This window comes from Gymnoscopelus braueri (genome assembly GCF_963280865.1).
Source record: "Gymnoscopelus braueri genome assembly, chromosome: 13".
Lineage (NCBI taxonomy): Eukaryota > Metazoa > Chordata > Actinopteri > Myctophiformes > Myctophidae > Gymnoscopelus > Gymnoscopelus braueri.
In genome coordinates this window covers 8,782,949-8,806,388 of record NC_137615.1, presented here as the reverse complement: position 1 = coordinate 8,806,388, position 23,440 = coordinate 8,782,949, and the positions used below count along the sequence as shown (strand labels likewise).

Genomic DNA, 23,440 nt, shown 5'->3' with positions numbered 1-23,440 from the left:
CTTGTCCTCCACAGAGACATCGGAGCTACTGGTGTGTGAGGTGGTGCCATCAACGCTGCTGTCCCCCACCCCTCCCTCTCCTCTTTCAACCGGCTGGTTTCTCCTTTGTATTGTTATATACTATTTTAGTTAGTGGGCCCTTTTTTAGTTTGTTTAGGTAGGCATTTTATTGTGTTTTGGCTATTTTAGATGCCGCTGTAATAGGGTTAATTTAAATAAAGACCAGTGTTCACTTGTTTGCAAATTTGCCTCTGTTTTAAGTTTTTGCCTTTTTAAATCTCAAAGTTGTCAGACGAACCTGTGTTGCTTTTTAAAGTTTTAACTGAGGACCAGACCTCCTAAAAGGTGGCGGAGTCAGTGATTTTAGCTTTAAGCACCCTGCACTTTACAAACTTTACACTTATACTTTATTGTTTAATTTATAAGTACATACATTAAGTAGGCCTAATTGGGTGTTTTTAGCGGTGCCACGTGTTGTAATGAACTGGAGCTGAGACCATTATACAACATGAATTATTTCATTCACATTCTCCGTCTCTCACAGAAGATTTGCTGTCTTGCAGAGGGACAGCGGATTAGAGAAGAGTGTCATCTCATCCACCCATGCCGCACCATGGCCTGTTTCACCTTCACATCACTGTAACAAAAATATTCATCTACTGTCATTTTAGCATCTGGCACTGTGCCTTAAAATGTGAAACAAAACCTGAATGAGCCTTCAGATCATCTCATGTTGTTTCTGAAAATGTGACTCGGATATCAAGCCTTGAGATCAGCTGATTTGCACTGGAAACAGATGAAAAGATTGAATCAACGACGAGTTGTCCTTAATTGTCCCTTTGTTTTCAGAAAGAAAACGCTCTTTTAAGTGCCAGACTGAAATGAACACTCATTCTTTTGATGTATGTCATCTTAATTGAAAGACTTGTGTGCAGACTTATGAAAGATGTGTTTATTGCAACTTATACAGAGAAACAAAATCAATAGTTTTGCGACCGCTCTACCACCTGAGCCACTGTCGCCTCATGTATGAAGAGTAGATGTGTGCTTAACAGTGCTTCCTAAACGTATCAACAGTGCTATTAGGGTGGTAAATAATACATGAGACCATGTCTATTCCAACATAAAGCATGCATATGGATGTGAAAACTCAGTATGTTTATGTTCCACACCAGAAGATCATTTAAACAGCAAGCATTATATTATTTGATAACATAATGCAAGAGAAAAGAGAAACCCACTTTCACAAACATGTTTAAAAAAATTGACAATAGCTCTTCTCTACCACAGGATGGCAGTAACGAGCTAACTAAGCTACAGTTCAGCTCTCACTCAACCTTTGACTCAGGAAAACGCAGCTTACATCACAGACACCGAGCTAGACGCTAAGCTAACTACTACAACAACAATAATAGTGACCGTTTGACCGCGTCTACAGAGCAGACACACAAACACACACACACACACATGGCGGACCAGGGTCCAGGTAAAACAGCCCCTCTCACGGCGGCCCAGAAGCAGCTGCATCGCAGCAGAGAGGAGATCATTTACTGGAAGCAGAACATGGGGAGGATCCGCAGACGAAACCTTTGGACCGGACTGGCCATAGGAACGTTTGTGGTTGGAATGTGTATCCTTCAGTGGTGTAAAAAAAAAAGTACTCTGATCTTTAACTCAAGTAAAAGTATCAATACTGGAATGTAGAAGTCTGGTGTTAAAAATGTATTTGAGTGAAAGTACAAAATGTCTTACCAAAAGTAAAAGTACTGAAATGTTTGAAAATAGCCTTGGTGTAAAATAGGACCAAAGTGGTTAATGTATGTTTTATAAATTTGTAAAAATGTATATCTGCAAAGTAACTAGTAACTAAAGTTTTCAAATAATTGTAGTGGAGTAGAAAGTAAAGTTAAGTACAAATACCTCAGAATTGTACTTTTGAGTAAATGTACTTAGTTACTTTACACCTTTGGTATCCTTTCACATTTAATAATAATAATACTGGATGAATTGAATTAACGGGTGTGATTAATTACACATCTGTCAATGTGTCCCATTGTAAGCTCATGTGTTTTAGTGCTGCTGTTGCTGTGAATGATAAATGTACACACAGACTGTAGACTGGGGTTAATGGGCTCTATGCACAGTAGCCATATTGGAAAGAAATTGGGCCTCCTCCTTACTTCCTTCACAGGTGTTACCAATGATTCTAATGAAGGCTCTGTTCCATTTAGTGTAGCACAGTGGTTCTCAAACGTTTTAATTTCAAGGACCACCACAACTCTGAGAGCGTACAAATGGATCCATTTGGTTCCATTTGTACACTCTCAGAGTTACACACCTGTAAGGGGCCGTTTGGGACCCCCCCCCCCCCCCCCCCCCCCCCCCAAGGACTATATCAGTAACCAGAACCAAGGACGGGTGTTTCCGATGAATCTATCATGGTTAAAATGAGTTAAAAAAAAAGATATATATATTTTTTTACCTAAACTTTTTGATGTACATAGAACTTGATTATTGTTGTTGTTGTTGTCATTATTATACTTAACAGCAGTTCTTCAGTCAGTTACACCATCTTGTCAGTCAGACAGGAGAGGATCCTGGACGAGATTGATGACGAGGCAAGAATTCACATCATGCGGGGGCCTCGGACTGGGGCCAACTCCTAGAGCCTCGCACCCGAGACAGAAGCAGTGTTTCTCAAACCTTTCTAATTTCAAGGACTTCCATATCTCTTGAGAGTGTACAAATGGAACCATAAGGACCCGTAAGGGTCCATTTGGTTCCGTTAGTACATTCTCAAGAGTTATGGGGGTCCCTTACAGACCTATAAGGGTCCATTTGGAACCCCTCTCAAGGAACCCTGGGGGTCCCTGGACCCCACTTTGAGAACCACTGTCCTAGAGCCTCACACTCCTTGCACCCGGGGCCAACTCCTAAGAGTGTGTTGGGCTCTATGGATCAATATGGACCTATAGTCATTAGTCACTGTTCATCTATAGTCACTGTTCATTGACTGAAGTTTCCCTGAGATTTTTTTTTTGGTTTTGTATTTATTTCCGGGGGCAGACAATGGGCTCTTCACACCCTGTCCCATAATGCACCTGCCCCAAAAATGTATCAACTTGCCACGACACTGATGCTAGAGAGACAATTGTAAAAATATAATACTGACATAGTATTGTGCAAAGTGGGAAAGAAGGCCTGATGGCCACATTTTTTGGGAAACTTTACCTCAACTGTTTGTTTTAAGACCTGAGGCGATTCTAAAAAAAAATCTAAATCCTAACAGTTTTTTGAAAAATAAATAAATTCTACAAGCTCATATTTCTTAAATTCTACAAGCTCATAGTGCGGCACCGAGTGCCACGCTATGAGCTTGTAGAATTTAAGCTTGTATATCTGCTATTTTTGAATAGCCAAAGAAATCTAAAGTGACACAGATGTGTTCCAGGTCTTAATGGGTTAAAAAAAAAAGGGAGATTGGTGTACATAATTTTCAGAATTAGCACAAGTTTCAATAGATGTAAAAGTAAAACCAGCTACAGTTGTTACATTCTTCAACACTGGAAGGAAACAAACAAGCTACCACACTATTAAAATATGTATAATGTCATAGCTACAGTCATACTGTAACAATAAAAATAAAGGATCCGTCTTACAATCCCTCAGTTCTCACCATCGCTCTTGTTTTATTTAGGGCTGCAAGTGTCAATTTAATTTTGTTTTTTAATTATTATTCTATTGATTGCTTTTTGGATTGATTGAATAAGCAAGGAACACTTATCCAGACCTTTTTAGAACTTGATTCTTTCAAAAATATTCATGACTGCCAAATTGGTACTAATCGACAAATACTTTGGCACTGATGAACATAAATCTAAGAATGTAAACTAAGTACAACTTAAAAATGTCTGGTCATCATCAGTGTGAATTGTCTGGCTCATCACCATCATCATCATCACATGCAGCAAAGCATTAATTTGAATCCCCATCCTTTGCAGTTCCACATTGAACGCTGCTGTCTGTCCTGCAGGTGCATCTGATGACCAGTAGGAGTCACTGTGAAGCTAGTGGTAGGTCCATTTGGACCATGGTTTAGACAGGGACAAGCCCTCCATCACTCCTTCCATCTACATTCTTGTTACAGGACAGGGTTTTATCTGTGGTTAGCTTCCAGATGTCATTACAAGCTCGAGGTATCCTGCTGTTAAATGTGTCACTGTGTGGATATTTCTTAATTTAGTAGTTAATTCTTTGTCCTGCGCATCAGTTCTCCTTTGTTCCAACTACCGGTATGTCTGTAGTCGGTACGGATGAAGATTGGCCAATAAATGCTCCGTGTTCACCACCAGTGGTCAAGCAAAGCGGAACCTTCATATTCGTCTCCTCAAAGACAAGCTGCAGGAAGCACATATGAGTGAGTACAGCTGTAGGTTCTTAAGGTCAAGCACAAGGTCAAGGTCACCTTTATCGTCCACGAGGGAAATTTGGCCTGGGCTTCCACCCCTGTTGAAAGTTTCGATGTATAGAATATATAGTCAAAGAATTGTGGACATTTGGGATGATGCAGTGGAGACAGATGAAATCATACAGATTTTGACACATTTTGTCAATCTGTATGATTTCATCTGTCTCCACTGCATTTCCCGATTTATACTAATGGGATTTATTAAAAATGTTAAAAAAAAAGTACAAAATATATCTAACAAACAAATGGTAGCTGCCACATGTCCTAAGCAAGCCAAACTGATAGGAACATAGTTTCTAGCTTAAAGTATGAAGCTTGATAGTTTACAAAACATGCAAGCAAAGTGATATAAGAACAGTGATAAAACTACAAAAGATAACATGCGACTAAAATGAAATGACTGCCACAACTATGGAAGGCAGCAGATGTGTACATTTGCCAATCCCAGACAAGGTAGTGACACTGTTCATGTCAAGGACCCCCAGAATGATATGTTTTGGCCACCGATCCCCATCAATGTTGTTCCAGGGACCCCCAGAAGCAAAGATTTGAGTTAAAATTGTTGTTTTAAAAAATGTATTCAAAGATGTACAAATGTTCACAATCTTTCAAAAAATAGCAGATCTCCTAAGCTCAGAGCGTGGCACTCTGTGCCGCGCTATGAGCTTGTAGATCTGCTATTTTTGAATAGCCAAATTATAAAATAATGGTTATAGCTCAAATCTAAAATGACACTGGTGCGTTCCCGGATTGAATGGGTTAATATAATTTACACATAATATAATTTAAGTTATAAATACTTGAGATAATTAAGACATTATTTCAAAGAAAAAAAAACTAAATCACCTAAAAGATAAAAAAAAAAGAAAGAAAGAACAAGCAGCTGGAACCAGATAGCTGGACCTGCCCAGCTATCTGGAGTGGGCCTGGGTCTCCAGTAGGCCTTCATCTCTGTCCACAAGCTGATGAAGAACAGCTGAGGAAGATGGGTCAAACTCGGTGGTTCTTAAACTTGTGTTCATGTCAAGGACCCCCAAATCAATATATGTGACCGCGGACCCCCATCTGAAAATACGTTGTGCCAGGAGGGACCCCCCCCCCCCCCCCGTACAAGATGTGTGTTGTTAAAATGTTGCGTTGTTAAAATATCCCAAACTTCTTTTTTTTCGAAAATAGCAGATCTGCAAGCTCACGACGTGACGCATTGCGACATGTTGTGAGCCTCTAGATCTGCTAATTTCAAATAGCCGGGTTAAAGTGGTTGAACTGATTTTTATGCTATATTAACTCATTTAGACCTGAGGCCGATTCTCTAAAAAATCTGGTTGTTGGTAAAACTGAAATAGCAGGGCGTAGAAATAACAATGCCCTAGAACTAACTTGATAGTATGGCAAGTGGAATATTATATATTAGTATTTCATATTTTCCACTGCACGTGTCTGTAGCCAGTTAATGAAGTATGTTATTGTCATTATAACATTCTTATTCTTATAACAACGTGGTCTCTCAGTGGACAAACATCTCTCCATTGAACAAATTATCAATTCGTTTGGTGTAGGCTTGCACATGATTCACCTCAATGTGAATTCCCTTGTAGGAGACAAGCTAACACAAATCAAGCAGATGTTTTATGATGGTAAGGTTGATATTTTAACTTTCTCTGAAACTAAACTTGATCATACGATAATGGACCATGAGATTGAGATTGAAAACTACAAACTCTTCAGAGAAGATAGGAACAGAAATGGGGGAGGTGTATGCATGTATGTACATAATGACAATGACTGCATCCTTCGCGAAGACCTGAAAGATGCAGCCATTGAAGCTGTGTGGGTCGAGATCATTTTTAAACATGCTAAACCTGTGCTAGTCGGTACCATATACAGACCTCCTAACCAGACTGATTTCTATGATAGACTTGGGGAGTGTTTAGCTAAGGTGGACCATGCGGAGTTGATACTTCTTGGTGACTTTAACACGGACATGCTCCGTAAGGAAGCATCAATGTTTAACCCTCGTAGGGTCTTCGTGTTTTAGTCACACCCAGGGCCTTCGGGTCACTTTGACCCGGCTCATGTTAAACCATTCTAAAGTAGTTAGAAAACCAAAAAATCCTAATGAATATAGTTTGTTATTCATCAATAACTACAGTACTAACAATTCAATCAATATTGTTATTTAGTTTAGTGTCAGGCAGGCAATAGAAGGGCTTTGTGGCAAACGCCCATGTACCATTCATAAGCTACTCAAGTGTGTTTATTTGTTAATTTCAAATTCTCAATTCAATCAATATGATCAAGTTCCCAAGTGAAAAAAAAATGTATTTTTTTTGTGCTAAAGTATACTTTTAGCACAATAAGTATGTTAATTGTCAATTTGAACTTTTGTCAAAGCATACTAACAATGCATTTTTGCAAAAATATATTTAGCAAATATAATCAGAGTGCATTCAAAAATATATTTCTACAATGCACATTAAATGTCAACATGAATTAATTTGTCATTTAGCACTTTTGTTAAAAGTGAACTAAACAAAAATATATATTTAATTCAATAAAAATGTACTTTTCAAAAGTCTATTCATATACTGTTTAATTTTAGTTTAACTTAAGTACATTTAATGTTAAATATGTTTTAAATGATTATATTTTAAGTGCTTTTAAAGTATATTCATAGCAAATTATCCTCAATATGCACTTATTTTAAGATATACTATAATATGCTTATTAACAGTATACTTTTCACAAAAACTATTTAAAATATGTTCAAGTATATATTTTTGTAAGTATGTTAATGCCTATTTTATTGAAGTTTCACTTAAGTACTACTTCGTAAAAGTACAATTTTCATCAGTGTATTTATAGTATAAGGCTGAAAAAATATACTGAAAAAGGCATTATACTTAAAGTTTGCTTTAGTATACTTTATAAGTATACTATTTATGAATATGTTCTCGGATGCTATTAGTAATATACTTCTTAACATTATACTTGTAATATACTTGTTTTAAAGTGCATTTAATATATATTTCTACAAAGCACATTAGTAAACTTAAAAAGAAATGTGCTAAATTACAAATTAATTTATGTTAGTATTTAATGTGCTTTGTAGAAATATATATTGAATGCACTTTAAAACAAGTATATTACAAGTATAATATTAAGAAGTATATTACTAATAGCATCCAGGAACATATTCAAAATAGTATACTTAAAAAGTATACTAAAGCAAACTTTAAGTATAATGCTTTTTCGGTATATTCTTTCAGCCTTATACTATAAATGCACTAAAGAAAAGTGTACTTTTAGGAAGTAGTACTTAAGTGAAACTTCAATAAAATAGACTTTAACATACTTACAAAAATATATACTTGAACATATTTTAAATAGTTTTTGTGAAAAGTATACTTTTAATAAGCATATTATAGTATATCTTAAAATAAATGCATATTGAGGATAATCTACTATAAATATACTGTAAAAGCACATATACTATAATAATTTAAAATATATTTAACATTAAATGTACTTAAGTTAAACAAAAATTAAACATTATATGAATACACTTTTGAAAAGCACATTTTAATTTAATCAAATATACATATATATATACTTTAATTACAATACTTACAGTATCTGAAGTACACTTTTGCTGATGTCATTAAAGTATACTATCATTACATTTATGGTGGCTAGAGGAAGTCCATTTCCCAGCATGCGCCCCAGTGCAAGCTGGGAAATGTGTGTTATTGTTCCTATTTGTGTTATTATTTGAATATGGGAATGCGTAGTGGGGTTATGCTATGGGTCATTGATTTTAGTGTTTTGTTGTGGTGCTATTTGGTGATTTATGGTATTTTATGTAATTTGTTAGTAAAACCATGAGTGTAAATGTCTGTTTGTTTAGTCAGTCTCTCTCCCCTTTTCCCATCCTTGCATATAACGTGAGTGTGTTGTTGATGGTTGCACCAACCGAGAATTGTCATGGCTCTTACAGACAACTAAACCACAAGCCTCCACGTTACATTGCTCTTCCATTCGTGTAGGTTAATTTTGAAAACATATTAAATTTCATTTCTCAGAAGTATATTGAATATACTCATTTGTACTTTTTATAAAATTCAATTTAAATGATGTTGTTTGGAAACATTTAAGTTGTACTTAATATACTAAAAGTTGCACTAAAGATATGCTAAAACATATCATTAATATACTTTTATGTACTTTTGCCCCCCAAAAAATACAATTTAATTACAAATATACTTACAGTATCTCAAGTACACTTTTGCTGATGATCATTAAAGTATACTATCATTACATTTATAGTGCAATACCAATACATATCGATTACTAAATAACTATATACTGAGTATATAGAAATTATGTTTAAAATATACTATCAATGTATTACAAAAATATTTGGAGTATAAAATAAATGAATTTGAAGTATGTTTTTAATAGTTTCAAGTATACTATCAATTTATTTCAAATATACTAGGAGTGTTAAAACAATTAATTTGAAGTATGCTTTTAATAGTTTCAAGTATACTATCAATGTATTACACATATAATTGGAGTATTAAATACATGCATTTGAAGTATGCTTTTAATAGTTGCAAGTATACTATCAATTTATTACAAATATATTTGGAGTGTTAAAACAATGAATTTGAAGTATAATTTTAATAGTTTCAAGTATACTATCAATGTATTACAAATATAATTGGAGTATACAATAAATTACTTTTAAGTATGCTTTTAATAGTTTCAAGTATACTATCAATTTATTACAAATATATTTGGAGTGTTAAAACAATGAATTTGAAGTATAATTTTAATAGTTTCAAGTATACTATCAATGTATTACAAATATAATTTGAGTATTAAATATATGCATTTGAAGTATGCTTTTAATAGTTGCAAGTATACTATCAATTCATTACAAATGTACTTGGAGTGTTAAAACAATGAATTTGAAGTATACTTTTAAAAGTGTCAAGTATACTATCAATGTATTACAAATATAATTGGAGTATACAATAAATTAATTTGAAGTATGCTTTTAATAGTTGCAAGTATACTATCAATTTATTACAAATGTACTTGGAGTGTTAAAACAATGAATTTTAAGTATAATTTTAAAAGTTTCAAGTACATTATTAATGTAATAATAATGTAGTTAAACTATGACAATAATGTGCTAAAATATACTTTCGACGTAATAATAGTATATTTTACATTCACTAACTGTGTACTTTTAGTTAATTTGAGTTGTAGTTTAAATGCATTATTATTATTGGAAAGACTTAAGTTGTACTTAGTATATTAAAAGTTGAACTAAAGATATTCTGAAACATATCTGTAATATACTTTTATGTACTTTCCCCTCCCAAAAAAATACAATTTAATTACAAATATACTTATAGTATCTGAAGTACAGTTTTGCTGATGTCATTAAAGTGTACTATCATTCAATTTATAGTGTATTACCAATACATATCAAGTACTAAATAAATAAATATAGAGTACATAGCAATTATGCTTAAAATATACTTTCAATGTAATAATAGTATATTCTAAATTAACTAACTGTACATTTAGTTAAATTGAGTTGTAGTTTAAATACATTATTATTACATTGAAAGTATATTTTAGCACATTTGGATTGTAGTTTAAATACTTTATTATTAAATTGATAGTATACTTGAAACTATTAAAAGTATACTTCACATTCATTTATTTTATACTCCAAGTACATTTGTAATACATTGATTGTATATTTTAAGTATAATTGCTATATACTCTATATATATTTATTTAGTACTTGATATGTATTTGTAATGCACTATAAATGTAATGAAAGTATACTTCAGCAATTGTACTTCAGATAAGTACATTTGTAATTAAATTGTATTTTTTTGGGGGGGGAAAGTACATAAAAGTATATTAAAGATATGTTTTAGCATATATTTAGTTCAACTTTTAATATACTAAGTACTACTTAAGTCTTTCCAAAATAAGACAATTTAAATGTAATTTATAAAAAGTACAAAAATAGTATATTAAGTATACTTCTGAAAAATATATTTAGTATATATTTTTTTCACTTGGGTTCTCAATCAAAAAAAAGAAAAACTTAGCGAGAAACAGATGACATTAATTCTTGTTTCAAATCTCTTTATTTTGAAGCACAGGGTAAAGACATACAGTTACACTTCTGAAGTGCTTCCGAATTTTCCTTTTTTTGAACAACACAAAATCAACAATCTTCCTATAATCCTAGTAACCTCTGTCGGTCTTGGGTCGTGGTCTGTGCCCGATCAAACTGCGCATGCGTCGTTGCCAGATTTCGCGTGAGAAAAAGGCAGCAAGGTCTATGAAAACAAGGCCAAACGAAACGAACCCTACAAGCAACAAGGTCTATGAAAAGAAGGCCAAACGAAGCGCTTTCACACATATACCTTGCCTCTTTGAAAACAGCCGATCTACAAGCTCACAACGCGTCCCCACACCCACCTGCACTTTCACAACCAACGCCAAAACACACTACCACCAATATGGCCCCTAAACCGCTTACAATAGGCCAACATGGCAACACCAAAGCGTGCTTCTACACCATAGACCCCGCCCACTCTCGCCAGAGAGCCACATTTCGTGGCTGCCTCCGTGGTGTGTGTGTGTGTGTGGGTGGGGGGGAGATGATCGCACCACAACTTGGGTCCGTGGCCGTGTATGCGTGGACACACACGTGCGCATGCACGTTGGGGAGGCACGTGTCACAATGTAGCCTACATTATTTGTGTTTGCGCGACGCCCGTGTGTGTGTGTTCGCGACGGGCCACGGGCCGCATGAGGATGTACCGTGGTGTGTGTGTGTGTGTGTGTTTGTTTGTGCGCGCTCGCAACGGCTCGCGCGCGCGTGTGTGTGTGTTGGCGACGGCCGACGGAGAACGGCTCCGCCTGTTAGATCTTTATATGCGCAGGTGTTTGTGTGTGTTATGTTCCTCCACGACGGGATGTGCGTTTGTGTGTACACACTACACCATTGGTTCTCAAAGTGGGGTCCGGGGACCCCCAGGGGTCCTTGAGGGGGGTCCCCAGCTAAATGATAGATTAGGCACCAAATGGACCCTTATGGGTCTGTAACTGACAGTGTACAAATGGAACCAAATGGACTCTAACGGGTCCATTTGGTTCCATTTGTACACTCTCAGAGTTAAATTAACATACATTTTACGATTTAAACTGGGGTCCAAGGGATAGAAATGCCATTAAATGGGGGTCCGTAGCCCTAATGCATGTCAAACTGGGGGTCCTTCAAATTAAAATGGTTGAGATTCACTGCTAGAGCCGTAAAAAAAATCTTCTCTTATGGGGGTCCCTGGCATATCTTTTCAAATGGGGGTCCGCGGGCTAACAAGTGTCAATTTGGGGGTCCTTGCCATGAAAAATTTTGAGAACCACTGCACTACACAGTACAAACTCACTTTCGATCCCTGATAAACTGTCTGTTCTCAGCGCATAAGCCAAACTGCACACTTTGGGTGCTCATATCCCCCTACGGGTATGGTCTAGTGAAATTAATACAAGCAATGTCAAAATGCACATGTCGGGTTCATTCCCATAGACATTAATTATTCCCCAAACATGAGTGACATGTGAGAACAGTGTGCTTTGGGCAAATATATTTTGCACATTTTGCACGTTTTTGTTGTCTTGCTGTTAGTCGGCATGCAGACATAGCATCTCTTCCTCTCCTTTCTCCCCCCAGCAGCAACCTATAAAGATGAGGATGATAATTACTCTTTTTGCCGAATCCCATCGTTTGACATGTGTTGCACGCACGTACACACGCACGCAGACAGAGACACACACACTTACCATAGTCACTGGTGTCGGAGAAGCCCTCTCTGGGATCGCACTCAATGTGGCTCCAGCGGCTGGCCTTTTCCTCTTCCTCCCAGAAGCAACCTAGAACGATGAGGATGACTTAGTCTTTTTGCTGACCCCAATCCCCTGACATATGTGCACACACACACACACACATACACACACACACACACACACACACACACACACACACACACACACACACACTCACTCACTCACTCACTCACTCACTCACTCACTCACTCACTCACTCACTCACTCACACTCTCTCTCTCTCTCTTACCTCATGCACTGGTGTACAGGGGGAAGCCCCCTCCCGGATCGCCGTCATTGTTGCTGCAGCAGCAGGGGTCCTTGGAATGTGCTGCCTCTGTAGTATCCATGGTTCCACAAGTGCTTTCCCCAGCTCTTCATGGAAGATGCGCCTCTTGTAGAGCTTTGGCTTATTCCACTCAGGAAAGAGTTCCCTCCAGATCACAAAGGCATTATAGACTGACACATCAATGATGTTGTAGAATACAACCAAAGGCCAGCGTCTAGTCATCCTCTTGGTGCTGTAGCACCCTGTCACTTTGTCAAGGTTGTCCACTCCTCCTTTTGTACTGTTGTAGTCGAGGATCATGGCGGGTTTTTGGTCGTCTCTCAGGCTGATTTCGGCATCTTTGTGTAGTGTACTCATGAGGACGATATTTTTCCCCTTCTTGGGGATGTATGACACTAGGGCTGTGTTTTCTGTGAAGACAAATTTTGATGACTGTACAGCCCGTTTCTTCGTCTCCAACAGTTCAGCAGGGAGTTCTGTTCTGTTTTTTCTAATAGTTCCCAGCATTGTGAGCTTTTTCTTCAGAAGCTCCTGTCCCAGGTTGTAACTTGTGAAAAAATTGTCACATGTGATGTTGTGACCCCTGAGACCCTGGACCATGTCAAGCACAACCCTCTTGCCCTGATTTTTTTCAGGGGCTTCTCCAACTGGCCTTCCAGTGTAGACCTGCATGTTGAGTGCATAACTTGATTTTGCATCCGTTGCTGCCCATATTTTTATGCCATACTTCGCTGGCTTGGAAGGCATATATTGTTTGAAAGGGCAGCGGCCTCTGAATGCCACCAGCCTTTCATCCACTGTTATGTCAGGACCTGGGTTGTAGAGTAGTGGAAGAAGCTCTACCCACTTGTCCCACAGGGTCCTTATTGGTGCCAGCTTGTCCCCTCTACTTCTCGTTTCACGATTATCAAATCGGATTATTCTGGAAATCATCTTTCAGAGACATGGTTGCCCGAAAAATAGACCTGCCTGTGTCTGCACCCCACAAGCTTTCTGTGGACTCATTCTTGGACCTGTAGACGCCAGCCAGTATGAGAAGCCCAAAATACGCTTCCAACTATTCTCTTCAGTGATCTGGGGATGAGCAGCTCAAAAGCTGATTTGATGTCAGTGATTTTAGTCACTGCCATCCTGGTGGGCCCTGGCTTCATCTTGATGACATTTACAGCATTCAGTCTTCCTTGATGTTGTTTAGGGGTTGATGACCATTGTTTTTCACCATTTTGTTCACCAAAAAAGCAAGGGTGACCCCTCTGTACAAAAAAGGAAACCAATTAGACCCTGGCAACTACCGCCCTATTTCTATTCTTAGATCCATCTCGAAAGTCATGGAAAAAATAGTCTATGAACAGGTCGATAAGTATCTTGCCGAGAAAAATCTAATTTACAAATTCCAATCTGGTTTCAGAACAAACCACTCCACTGACACATGCCTTCTCTATTTGAACGACTCTATCAAACAATATGTCGACAATGGCAAATATTGCGGCATGGTCATGCTGGACCTCCAGAAGGCCTTTGACACCGTTAATTACCCAATTATGATCAATAAGCTCAAAGCAATAGGTATTGATGAAACGTCGGTGAACTGGATGATATCCTACCTGGAAGGGAGGGAGCAAGTGGTGGAAGTAAACGGCACCCAGTCCCCTCCCCTCCCAGTGACTTGTGGTGTTCCGCAAGGAAGTATACTAGGACCTTTACTGTTCCTGATATACGTGAATGATATGTCTTCAGCTTGCGACTGCAAACTGTTCCTGTTCGCAGATGACTCGGCTCTGCTGGTCTCGGACAGGGACAGGCTGCTGCAGGTTGAGAAAACTCTCAGCTCTGAACTCAACAAGATCTGCATCTGGCTCTCCGACAACAAACTATCATTACACCTGGGTAAAACTGAATCCATCCTCTTTGGGTCCAGTTCTAACCTTAGCAAGGCTGAGAGTTTCACGATCAAAGTGGGTGATGATGTTATCACAAGAAAGGATGAAATTACCTACCTGGGTTCCATCTTGGAGGCAAACCTCTCCGGTAACAAAAACGCCGAAAGAGTGATCAAAAAGGTCAACCAAAGAACACGCTTTTTGCATAGGATTGGACGTCTAGTCAGTAAGAATACTCTGAAGATTCTTGCAGGGGCCCTCATTCAAGGTTATTATGATTATGCATGCACTTCATGGTATCACAACACCTCCAAGGCCTTAAAAACAAGGCTCCAAACATCCCAAAACAAACTAGTAAGGCTACTTCTTGGCCTAAATCACAAAACCCATCTAACCCCTGCTCATTTTGCTAGGATTGGATGGCTTAGGGTTGAGGACAGAGTACAGCAACTTGCTATGGGCCTGGTCTTCAAGATACACCACAACATTGGGATCCCCCTGTATTTGTCAAAATACTTCCAAAATGTTAACGAAGTCCATGATCATAACACCAGAGGCAGCTCCACAAATCATGTTCAACCCAGATTTGGCTCAACAAAGGGAATGAACTCGTTCTCATGCTATTCATCAAAAATGTGGAATGCCCTACCAAAAGGAGTAAAGGAGTATAAAACGCTACTCACTTTCAAAACTGCCCTAAAAACACACCTTCAGGAGGCTGCAATTCGAAAATGGCCCCTGTCCAAGTCTTAACCTACGCCCCTAACCCCCCCCCTCTTTTCTTTTTCTTCTTTTGTACATATTTTTCACTCTTCATACCAGTAACCTGTAAGCTGATTGTATGACATTCTGTATAGTAGTGTGTATATCTGTCTGTCTCTTATATGTCATCATGATTTGAGTGCATGGGGATCTCATCTTAAAAAAGCTCAGTGCTTAATGAGTCTTCCAGTTTAGTAGACCTTGTATTGTGAATTTGTACTGATGTTCTCATGTCTTACATGTCTTACTAAATGAAGTACATCAATCAATCAATCAAACCCTGATTTGACCACACAGGCAATCAAATGCACTAATTAATGGCAGCTGTAAGTAACCGGTTGTCTATGTCTGTGTCTTGTGTATGTTTAATGGCCAACTGAATGTTTTCTGTAGCCTAGAGATATCAAGTAATTCCCTGCAGAGGGTAGACCCTCTCCCTCATGCTAAACTTAAAGTGACTTCTAAGGTTACTTCTCCTCAAAAGTTGTTAAGCCCGACGCAGAGCAGAGGCTTGCTTGGAGATTGTCTATTTTCAGTTAGTCATGTTAAGATTAAAGCGTGTTTGAAGTGGTCAAATTAGCAATAGAATGTTCAGGAGGACCATCTTCCATAAACACGAATGGTCTCAGATATTTCATAAAAGCAAAGCATTTGCTTTCTTCAACTGGTTGGCTGTATGTAGAACAGCAGCAACATAGGTTTAGAATGATACATGAATGAATACCTAAACATTATTTTTACATACCGTTAATTGTTTAGGACATTGGTTCTCAAAGTGGGGTCCGGGGACCCCCAGGGGTCCTTGAGGGAGTTCCAGGGGGTCCCCAGCTAAATGATGGATAGGAACCAAATTGACCCTTATGGGTCTGTAACTCAGAGAGTGAACAAATGGAACCAAATGGACTCTAACGGGTCCATTTGGTTCCATTTGTACACTCTCCGAGTTAAATTAACATTGATTTTACAATATAAATTGGGGTTCCAGAGATGGAAATGCCATTAAATGGGGGTCCGTAGCTTAATGCGTGTCAAACCGGGGGTCCTTGAAATTAAAATGGTTGAAAATCACTGCTAGAGCCGTAACAAATTCTCTTATGGGGGTCCCTGACGTATCTTTTCAAATGGGGGTCCGCAGGCTAATAAGTGTCAATTTGGGGGTCCTTGACATGAAAAAGTTTGAGAACCACTGGTTTAGGACACAGAGTGCTAGTGCGTAAAATCACAGATTTGAGACTTGGCCTAAAGGTAGCTCTCCACCGCGAGAACACCAGGTGTTGGAAAGCGCCTGTTGCCGAAAATCCGCTGTTGAATGGGCGGTGGGTACAGTACACTGTCGCGCCAGGTCGCAAGTTGTAGGGAAACGTCGAAAGCCGACCGAGCAAGCTTTCGACTGTCGGATAGCAGCAGGCTTGTTGTTAAACTAGTGAAACCAGGAGACCTGGTTCTGCCAGACCCCTTGTGGTTGAAATGACGTCATCGCGCATTCGCAATGACGTCCCTCTTTTCCTGAATGGCTGGGTAGGAAAAGAGGGACAGACCGACCGACCGACAAAGCCTCCTGTAGGCCGACCCCCTGGGTCTGGCAAAAAGACATCAAGCCATAGGCTATTTTTAACACCATAGTTTCCGCCCTTTCTTCTGTGTAGGCTCAGATGCATTCAGCAACTTTTTTTCACACCTTCCAACCGACTAATCCCCCGACTTCATTCAACTGCCAGTCTGTAGTGATCTGTTGCAGTCTGTTTGGTGGAGAGCTACCTTAGCATAATGGTTCAGCCATGAGATTGTGCCTTTTTCTCCATGTACCTAACTTCCACCAGATCCGCCTGTGTGGACATAAAGCATCCTGATAGACTGTGACTGTGATAGACAGCCTGACATGTTGGTGTTCAGCTATACAACCCAGGGCTTAGTTCACATTTTTACCTTCCTGACTACAGATGGCCCTCACAGGACGCCTGCTGTTTTATGACCACAGTACAGATAGTGATATAGTATCATGGTTGGGTTGAGCCCTGGTTTCCCACAACACTGACCCAGCACCACTTGGAATAGCGGAGCTCGTTGTGTATATGGTCGCTGCCGGGCAGAAACCTTGTATCTCTATATTTCTATCATTGTCATAAAAAATAAATAAAAAAATCATGCCCCACTTTGTCGTAAAACAAAGCCAATCTACAAGCGCACATTGATGGCATATTGCTATTTCTGAATTACTTTGGAAGCAAGTCTGTCTGTGGGTTTTGTGAATAGTAGGCATGTAACGATTTATCGTAAATCGATTAAAAATCTGGTGACAATGCAGAGGGCGCATAAAAAAAAGGGAAGAAAATGCAGGATCTTTGTAAGAGAATTTATAAAGAGTTTTCAGTCATTTGATACTGTATTGAAAAGAGGATAAGAGAACACACACTATTGTAAAAAAAAATATATATATATATATATAAAAGAGAAAATATTTTTCCGTAATTTGTCTGGAAATTGTTTTGTGTTGAATTATGAAAAATCGTACCGTGAACCTAGTATCGTGATTCGAATTGTATCGTGAGTTGAGTGAATCATTACATGCCTAGTGAATAGTGAACCAATGACCAGTATTAACAAGAGCTTGTGGCTAAATAATAACTACATTGGATCCATTAGAACACATGCAGGTAATTCTTTTTTCTTTTCTTGTTTTTGTTTTTACATTTCCTTGAAAAGCAACATTTTGGACGTACAAGCCTTCCACCCGACAGAGACAATATCTCTGTGTTGTGTTTGCCAAGCTGTGTGCAGTGTTTGTTGCTCTGACCTGGATAGATGGACGGACGGTGTTAATTCATCTAACGACACTTAAAGAGGTTTTTAACAGTGGTGTAAAGTAACTAAGTACATTTACTCAAGTACTGTACTTAAGTACAGTTTTGAGGTATTTTTTACTTTATTGGAGTATTTCAAATTTTCAGTACTTTTACTTCTACTCCACTACATCTCAGAGGAAAATATTGTACTACAATTATTTGAAAACTTTAGTTACTAGTTACTTTGTAGATTCTGATTATTATTACAAAACATACACTAACCACTTCAGCCCTATTTCTGCCATTTGAAAATACTCACGATGTATCCATCTGAAAAGTTTGTATGCCAGGGTCCCCCAGAAGAGACGTTTAAAGGGGCCACACCATGAATTTCATTTTTATTTGGGGGGAGGGTATTTTTGGAGCTCCCCAGTGTCTCTTGTAGCCCAAAAAATATATATTTTTAACATTCAGTCATTCATTCTCATTTCAGAGATTTTCAGAATGGGCGTGTCTGAACAGGCCATTTCAGAATGGCAATGCAAGTGACGTCACTTGCATTGCCATTGCATTGATGCTGGCCAGACAGAATTGCTCAGTAGCCCCCCCTGCCCAAGAGGACGTTTTGGTATTGCAGCTGAAAGTGCTGTATAAGCCAGAGACAATTGACTTGGGATGAGTATATCTGAGTGATGATTTAGGCTTAAACCTTTTGAAAAAGGTTTGAATAAAAAAATCACACCCTGTGTGAAGTGGGCGGTGTCTAGCTAGATAATCACAATACTGAATGGAGTCAATCAATCATGTACTTGTATTGTGTACTGTGTATTTTTTTTATTTTTTTTTATTTTAAGGTGCTCACTGTTTTCCGTTATTTATTTTCTACTGTTGCTGTTGTCATGGCTGCCAGTTCCCACCTGATGTTGTGTGGGAGTCCTGACTGCTGCAGACCATACTGAATAACTGCTAGCTTGCATATCATCTTAAGACTAGGACTTAAGTCCAAGATCTGTAAGACGGGCTGTGCATGGTCTCTGTATCCTCCAAAGAGTATGATACGATCTCCTACCATGGAACACCACCTACCAGAACTCCAATCCTGGCCTTTCCCCTTGGGCTCAACCTTCTGGCAAGAGAAGGTGTTGGAATTGAACTTCCACAGATCATTGTACTGCCATACTGCCACTGTCTTGCTGAGGACGCAACCACCAAATATGTACAGCTCTCCATTGTACGCAAAAGCTGAATGACCACAACGTCCTTCTGGAAGAAGCTGTGCAGAAGATTTGTTCATCCAACAGTTGGCCTCTGTGTCATACACACTGATGTTGTTGTAGTATTTTCCCCAACCGTAGCCCCCAAATACAAACATCTTTGTCCCGATGATGGTGGCAGAGTGACGTTCTGAAGCAAGTGGCGGAGTGCCTCTGGTGTTAATTAAAGACCAGACCATTGTACAAGTGTCCAACTTGTAGATGTTATTAGTTTCTCCAGTCAGCTTGTTGTATCCTCCATAAACATACATGACCTTCGCCAAGACACAGGCTGAGTGGCCGACCCTCGTGGCAGGAACAAACCCAGAAATCTTGGGCTTCAACCATCTGTGGGTATCAACATCAAATGCATAAAGAATGTTGTCCCAGTAGTCCCCTGTGACGGTAGTCAAGGAACGTCCAGGATAACGTTTTCTCTTACAATTCACTACACCCCCCCAGATGTAGATGATAGATTCTATCAGCACAGCTGTGTGGCCAAAGCGCATGGAGGGAACCTCAAGAGGACGTCCTCCTCCTCCTATAGGTGTCACTGGGGGAAACTTCATCCAGCGTAAATTCACTGTGTTGAAGACACTCACATCAATCTGATCCATGGTGTAGGATGTGTTGTTAAAGTATCCTCCGAAGTAGTACACCTTGTCCCCCACTGGTTCAGCAGCACAAGCAAGCAAGTGTCCCTCTGGTATTATTTCCGGATGCACCGGACCTCTTTTCACGGGCAACGTCCAGCACAACATTCTCTGTCTGTCTGTCTGTCTCTCTCTCTGTGTCTCTGAGTTCCTCGCTGTATTTGTGTCTCTCTCAGCCACTCCACATATATTCCCCAATAGATGTCTAGATTCTCTGTTATGGATGTGTGCATCTTCTTATATAAGTTGACCAGAGCTCTATTCTGATGTCACACACAACACAAACCATTGTAGAACAACACCGATTTGCGCAGGCGTTAATATCTACATGCATTTATTAGAGAATCATGAAATATTTGTTTGTCAGTGTGTCCTGGACATAATTATGCATCCACACTGGTAGTTACAAAGTTACAGGCTACCATTCATTTTCAGTGCAAGCCAGCGACATGAAGATACAAAGTGACACCCGACATTTGTAGCTGCTACAAAATCTACAAAGCTACCATTAAAGTTGAGCTGGTTGCAGCTACAAGGGCTCACTCTGTCGCGCTTCTTCCCCATCCACGTCCATTCTATGGAAGAAAGTCAAAACATGTTTTGCATGCTTTACGTGAAATGTGATGTTTAACAACACTGGTCTCTACTGTCTTCATACACAGGCAGAGGAAGAGAGTGAATGTAGAGCAAAAGAACAAATGGTTGAAGAATGTCCTTTAGAGGTCAGGGAGGAGCTAAGGCTCTTGGCCGCATAGCAGTGCGTTCCCGACATGCATGGTCCCAAATAGGCCGGCCTAGAATAGTCCTACAATCTGTAATCAGCATGGCCCAGGTTATTGTGTGGTTGAAGGAGGCTCTCTTGAAATAGGTTCCAAAGTGACGCCTTTTACTGTAGATTGTCAGTGTCATATGACAGATTACTTGGAGGCCGGTCTATGACGTCAAATATATGATCAGTACTGTGACGTCAGCACTGTGTGCCTGTCTATATCAGTACCCAGCATCGACCAGGTTATTGTGCGGGTAGAATAGACACAAAGTATTTTGAAGCCAGTTTTGACATCAGCCCATCTACGATGACAGCAATCTATGACGTCAACATTGATATCAGTGTTGTGACATCTGGCATGTCCATATGTGGGCATTATATCTACTATAAGGTCCAATTTATGTTGGGGCGGGGTGTTATCTGTATGTCTACATTATGCCCAACTATCTCTATGTGTCTGTCTGTCTGTCTGTCTGTCTTCCTGTCTGTCTGTCATTTCAAAAATATATTTTTTTGTTCCCTTGTGTTTCAGTCCGAACAGAAAGATTTCCAGTACAGCGTTTGGACGGTACGTATCATCCACACACCACCTACACACTGTGTGAACAGAGGGGATTCTTGCCATTGAAAGTTCTTGCAAGCCAAATATTCAACAAGATACGACATCACTTCTCTGTGAATACTGCGATCCCTGTTTTAACCACTTAAAGGGATAGTTCACCCCCAAAATGACATTTTTTCTATCGATTAGTCACCCCATGGAGACTTGAATTTATGGATATCTTTTTGCTGAAAATAGCAAATCGACAAGCTCACAACGTAGTCGTGCTGCGACTGCGTTGTGAGCTTGTCGATCTGCTATTTTCTGCGAAAGCTTTCCCCACAATGAGGATGCTGGGATTTTTAGTCGTTAAACCAGTGGTTCTCAACCTTTTCTGGATCAGAGCCCACTTGCAAATCTTGGAAGTGTTCACCGGTCCACCCATCTGACCACTTAACACAGCAGCATTCCTCTCTCTCTCTCCTCTACAGTCAGCTGTTCCACAATGCGTTTGGATCTAGTGAGGGCAGTACAGAGGACCTGTTCGCTGACAGCATCGACTCCTGTGACCTGGACATCACAGAGAAGGTAGCGCGCACACACACACACACACACACACACACACACACACGCACGCAGGCACAAATGCACGCACACACACACACATGCACACTATCTACAGTCCCATATACAGTAGGCCTTTATGACAGATTGATACAGTAGCTACCATAATTTGCATGGCCCCCTTTGTGCCTGCACACACGCACACACACAGACACAGACACAGACACGCACACACACACACACACACACGTATACACACGTATACACACACACACACACACACACACACACACACACACACACACACACACACGCACACACGTTGCTGACTCAGTCAGCTATTCATATCACATACGCACAGACACATTCCCCAAGTAATGGATCAAATCTTTCTTCAATAACGATAACAATAATAATAAAACAGCTACTGTAAGGCTGCATGGTGTTGATAATAAATGCATTAAGGTACTTGCCCTGAATATTGCAATCAATATACTGTAAATCACCATATTTGCACATACACCCTCTTGTTTAGCACTTACAAAGTGTGTGTGTGTGTGTGTGTGTGTGTGTGTGTGTGTGTGTGTGTGTGTGTGTGTGTGCCCACGCCAAACAGTCATTGCACATTTTTTTCTTGTCATATGAAAGCAGGGAATCATAGCTACAAATTGACATATTGGTTGTGCAGTTTGACCCACCAGTTTGAAGATATGGCTTCACAACAACTTGAAGCTCACAACTTGTCTTCTATTTTCACTATTTGAAACAAGGCTTAAGTTGGACATCCTCATGTGGCCCCAGGGGCCCTCTGCAGGTGCTCTTATCTTCTCTCTTTAGCATTCCGGTGCTGCTTTCCAGTCAAACAAGTTAACGGCCGGATAGTGCGGGCCCTTAAGTCTATTTTTATGTTACAATAGTTAACTTTGTGATACAAGCGCCAAATTTGGCATGAACAATGCCTGAGACCTACTTTTGCAGAAAAGCCTGTTAGCCACGCAAAAAAAAACATTTTCCAAAATGGCTGCTGGCGAAAGAAATGTTATGTGTATTTTGACCTGGATTGTGATTGGATTTTGATTATTTCGGTATCAACATATAGTTTTGACTCCCCCCGCCCCCTCCCCCCGTTAGCTACGCGAAAAAAAAACAATATGGCTGCCATTTTCCAAAATGGCTTCAGGCAAAAGGCATTTTATGTGTATTTTGACCTGGATTGTGATTGGATTATCCAATTTTGATTATTTTGGCATCAGAATATAGTTTTGACCCCCCCCCCCCCCGCCCCTCCCCCCGTTAGCCACGCAAAAAAAAAAACGTTATGGCTGCCACTTTCCAAATGGCTGATGGGGAAAGACATTTTATGTGTATTTTGACCTGAATTGTGATTGGATTTTGATTATTTTGGTATCAACATATGAGTTTTTACCCCCCCCCTATGTCTGGATCACAAATTGTTCTAATCGTCACATTTGCAGGCACTCAGCTGTGTGCACTGAAGGCCAAAGCGGTAGCAGTAGCACTTGCATCTAACACGACATTCAGTCTTGCACCGGCA

The 23,440-nt window shown here is 39.4% G+C and overlaps 1 protein-coding gene across 1 annotated transcript; it reads left to right on the top strand.

The window, feature by feature from the left end:
- Positions 1-1,349: 1,349 nt before the first annotated feature.
- Positions 1,350-3,249, top strand: coa3b (cytochrome C oxidase assembly factor 3b). The gene is made up of 2 exons (XM_080446735.1): positions 1,350-1,630; positions 2,560-3,249. Exons 1-2 carry the CDS (start codon positions 1,468-1,470, stop codon positions 2,664-2,666), a joined length of 270 nt encoding a protein of 89 aa, XP_080302861.1. The 5' UTR covers positions 1,350-1,467; the 3' UTR covers positions 2,667-3,249.
- The last annotated feature ends 20,191 nt before the right edge of the window (positions 3,250-23,440 follow it).